Consider the following 3882-nt stretch of genomic DNA (forward strand, 5'->3'; position numbering starts at 1 on the left):
GACACACGGGGGGCGGGGGGGACACGGGCCGGTCCCGCCGCCCCCCCGGCACGGCCGGGCCGGGCCCTGGGCGGGCGTTGGGCGCGCACCGAACCCCCCCCCGCGGGGGCCCCCCCCGGGGCGGCGGGGCCGCGATCGGGGCCCGGCGGGGCCGCTCGGGCGGGGCCGGGCCCTCGGCGGGGCCCCCCCGGGGCCGCTGGAACGGCCTCGCACCCCCCCCGGCCCGGGGGGGGGGACACGCAGCGCTCGGTGCCGGGTCCCACCCGCGTCCCTTTCCCAGCGCTTCTCCCAGCCCCGGGTTTATCTCCCAGGCCTGGGAATTCCGGGCTGCTCCCCCTTTCCAGCTCCTGAAATCCCCCCGGGGGGAAGGGTCCGGCCTGGCCGTGCCCCCCTCCCGCGGGTGAACCCCCCCCCCCGGCCGCCGCCCGGGGCCTCTCCCCGCCCGCCCCCGCCGCTCCCGTTACCTGCCCGGGAGCGCCGGGAATTGCGGGGATCGGGAATTGCGGCACCTCCCGGCCCGCCCCGCCTTGCGAAACCGCCCGCAGGGGTTCCTCTTCCTCCCCACGGGGAGCCGAACCGCCCCGTCCCGCTCCCAAATCCCTGCTCCGCCTCGGGGCGTTCGGGATTGACCCCGTCCCGACCCCTCGGAGCGCCCCAAAAAGGGCCGGGATGCGCCAACCCACCCCCCCCCGGCCCGGGGGAGCTCCCCCAGCGCCCCTCCCGGGGCCCGTCCGAGCCTTCCCCAGACACAAAGGTGCTCATTGTGCCGCCGGCAAATCCCTAATCCCGCGCTGGGCCCGCGCCTGGCCTCGCTGTCCCACCGGGAATTGCGTGGGGATCGGCCCCGGGATGCGGACGCGCCGCTCGGGAGGGGAACGGTGCGGAGGGGCTTCTCCCTGCGCCCCCCGGGGCTGTGCCCGTCCCGGGGTGGGGGGTCCGGGGCCTGGAGCTCTCTCGGGCTGTCCCAGGAATCCGGGCTGGTCATCGGGATCGGGAGCAGGGCCTGAGTTAATGTTCACCCACTGACCTCTGACTGCAGGAGCAAAGTCCGCAGCTCGGCAGCTCCGGGGGGATTTCAGCGGCCCGGGGGGCTCGGCCGGGGGCTCCCTGGGAGCTGAGGTGGAAATCGGGGGGCCGGGGGTGTTGGTGGGATCCCCCCGGGGTGGGATCGGGGCCCCGCGGGGGTGCCGGTGCCCCCCTCACCTCCCCCTTTCTCTCCCTCCCCCCCAGCATGTTTCAGACCTTGTACAGCTATTTCTGGTGGGAACGGCTCTGGCTCCCGGCAAACCTCACCTGGGCCGACCTGGAGGACCGGGATGGGCGAGTCTACGCCAAAGCCTCCGACCTGTACATCACCCTCCCCCTGGCCTTCCTCTTCCTCATCGTCCGGCACCTCTTTGAGACGTGAGTCCCTGCCCCGAGCCCCTGTGCCCCCGAGCCCCTGTGCCCCCGAGCCCCTGTGCCCCCGAGCCCCTGTGCCCCCGAGCCCCTGGCTGTGTCACCTGGCCCTCAGCCTGGCTGGGGGGTGCCCGTGGCACCCCGGGGGTCCCATCGACCCCCTCCCCAAACCACGTGCCCCCCACACAGACGGGGCTTTGTGCAGCCCCCGCCGCCCTTATCGGGGCCCAGGCGGCGTTTAAGGAGCGATTTGTTGGGCAAACAATGGGAACAGACCCGGCTTTGTTGGGATGGCAGGAGAAGGGAGAAGGGGGGGGCCCTTCAGCGGGGCGGGGGGACGGCCCCGTCCCCCACCCTGGGGTGACACAGGGACCTGGGGTGGAGGGTCCCCTGTGGCAAAGCCCACCTCGGAGAGGGCACGGCGGGACGGGGAAACTGAGGCACTGAGGGGTCGTGAGTCACCCTGGGGTGGCTTTTGGGGGGGGCCAAACCCCGCAGGTGACAGAGGTGGGGACAAATGTCCCCCTACCCCTTCCCCAGGTACGTGGCCACCCCCCTGGCCGGGCTCCTGAACGTCAAGGAGAAGATCAGGTTAAAAGCCACCCCCAACGCTGTGCTGGAGAAGTTCTACGCCTCCACCTCCAAACACCCCAAGCAGGTGAGGGGTGGGGGGTGGCCGGGGGTGGGGAGGGGGAGGTGAGCAGCAGGGCCAGGGCCCCGTGGTGACGTCCCCGCTGTGCCCAGGCCGACGTGGAGCTGCTGTCCAAGAGGAGCGGCTGCTCCGTGCGGCAGGTCGAGCGCTGGTTCCGCCGCCGCCGCAACCAGGACCGGCCCAGCCTGCTCAAGAAGTTCCGGGAGGCCAGGTGAGACCCCCTGCCCGGTGTCACCGTCCCCCCCACGGCGGGGAGGGGGCTGGGGGGGCACCCTTTTGGCCGGGAGCCACGGCGGGAGGGTGGGCCGGGTGGGATGTGGGGCCGGTGGGTCCGTCCTCGTCCCTCCCTGCCCCCCCGTGCCCGTCTGAGGACCGTCTGCTTCCTTTTTCCAGTTGGAGATTCACCTTTTACCTTATTGCTTTCATTGCTGGCATGGCTGTCATAGTGGATGTAAGTATTGCCCCCCCCACCCCAGCAGTGCCTCGCCCCCCTGGGCCCCCTCCCCTCTAACACCCCTGTGTGTCTCCCCCTCCCCATCCCACAGAAACCCTGGTTCTACGACCTCCGGGAGGTGTGGAAGGGATACCCCATCCAGGTGAGCTCCCGATCCCACCCCCGGGATCAGGGTCACATTTGGGAACTGGGGGTGCAGGGGGGTCTCTCTGGGGTCACTCAGGGGTCACTCAGTGTCCCTGGCACCCGTGGGGGTTTGGGTGGGGCAGGTTTGCTGAGGGGGGCAGAGGGTCCCCAGGACTCTGTGCCCACGGAAGGGGATCAAACCCCTCTGGGGGACCCAGAGCATCCCCCCAAGCTGCCCCTTTGCCCTCCAGAGCATGCTGCCCTCCCAGTACTGGTACTACATGATCGAGCTCTCCTTCTACTGGTCCCTGCTCTTCAGCATCGCCTCCGACGTCAAGCGCAAGGTGGGCTGGGGGTGGGGGGTCTGGGAGGGGGGTGCACGCACTGGGACTGGGGGTGAGGGACCAGCTGGGAGGATCCGGGGACTTGGAGGGGACGTGGGATGGCAGAGTGCTGTGGGTGGGATCCAGGCTGAAAGCCCCAACTCCCCCATCCCTGGGCTCCTGTGACCCCCAACTCCCCCATCCCTGGGCTCCTGTAACCCCCAACTCCCCCATCCCTGGGCCCCTGTGACCCCCAACTCCCCCATCCCTGGGCCCTGTGACCCCCAACTCCCCCATCCCTGGGCCCCTGTGACCCCTAACTCCCCCATCCCTGGGCTCCTGTGACCCCCAACTCCCCCATCCGTGGGCTCCTGTAACCCCCAACTCCCCCATCCGTGGGCCCCTGTGACCCCCAACTCCCCCATCCGTGGGCTCCTGTAACCCCCAACTCCCCCATCCCTGGGCCCCTGTAACCCCCAACTCCCCCATGCTTGAGCTGCTGAGACCCCCAACTCCCCCATCCCTGGACTCCTGTGACCCCCAACTCCCCCATCCCTGGGCTGCTGTGACCCCCAACTCCCCCATGCTTGAGCTGCTGTGACCCCCAACTCCCCCTTCTTTTGGGCACAGGACTTCAAAGAGCAGATCATCCACCACGTCGCCACCATCATCCTCATCAGCTTCTCCTGGTTCGCCAACTACATCCGTGCCGGGACGCTCATCATGGCCCTGCACGACTCCTCGGATTACCTGCTGGAGGTACGGCCCCCCCAGCTCCCCCAGCCCCCTCCCACGTCCCCTGTCCCCCCCAGACTCACCCCCCCTGTGCCCCTTTTCCCCCCCCAGTCTGCCAAGATGTTCAACTACGCCGGGTGGAGAAACACCTGCAACAACATCTTCATCGTCTTCGCCGCCGTCTTCATCATCAC

General features: G+C 70.0%; 1 protein-coding gene across 1 annotated transcript; it reads left to right on the forward strand.

Moving 5' to 3' along the window:
- Window positions 1–800: 800 nt before the first annotated feature.
- LOC113999229 (ceramide synthase 2-like) lies at window positions 801–3877 on the forward strand (the record flags this gene model as incomplete). The annotated part of the gene is made up of 9 exons (XM_039379466.1): window positions 801–878; window positions 1231–1404; window positions 1939–2056; window positions 2143–2261; window positions 2444–2501; window positions 2596–2646; window positions 2882–2974; window positions 3584–3712; window positions 3800–3877. Coding segments are annotated over exons 1-9 (849 nt in total), but the record flags the coding sequence as incomplete, so codon positions are not given.
- Between the last annotated feature and the right edge of the window lie 5 nt (window positions 3878–3882).

This window comes from Pipra filicauda, unplaced genomic scaffold (assembly GCF_003945595.2).
Source record: "Pipra filicauda isolate LSUMZ 115617 unplaced genomic scaffold, ASM394559v2 scaffold1691_size6017_pilon, whole genome shotgun sequence".
Lineage (NCBI taxonomy): Eukaryota > Metazoa > Chordata > Aves > Passeriformes > Pipridae > Pipra > Pipra filicauda.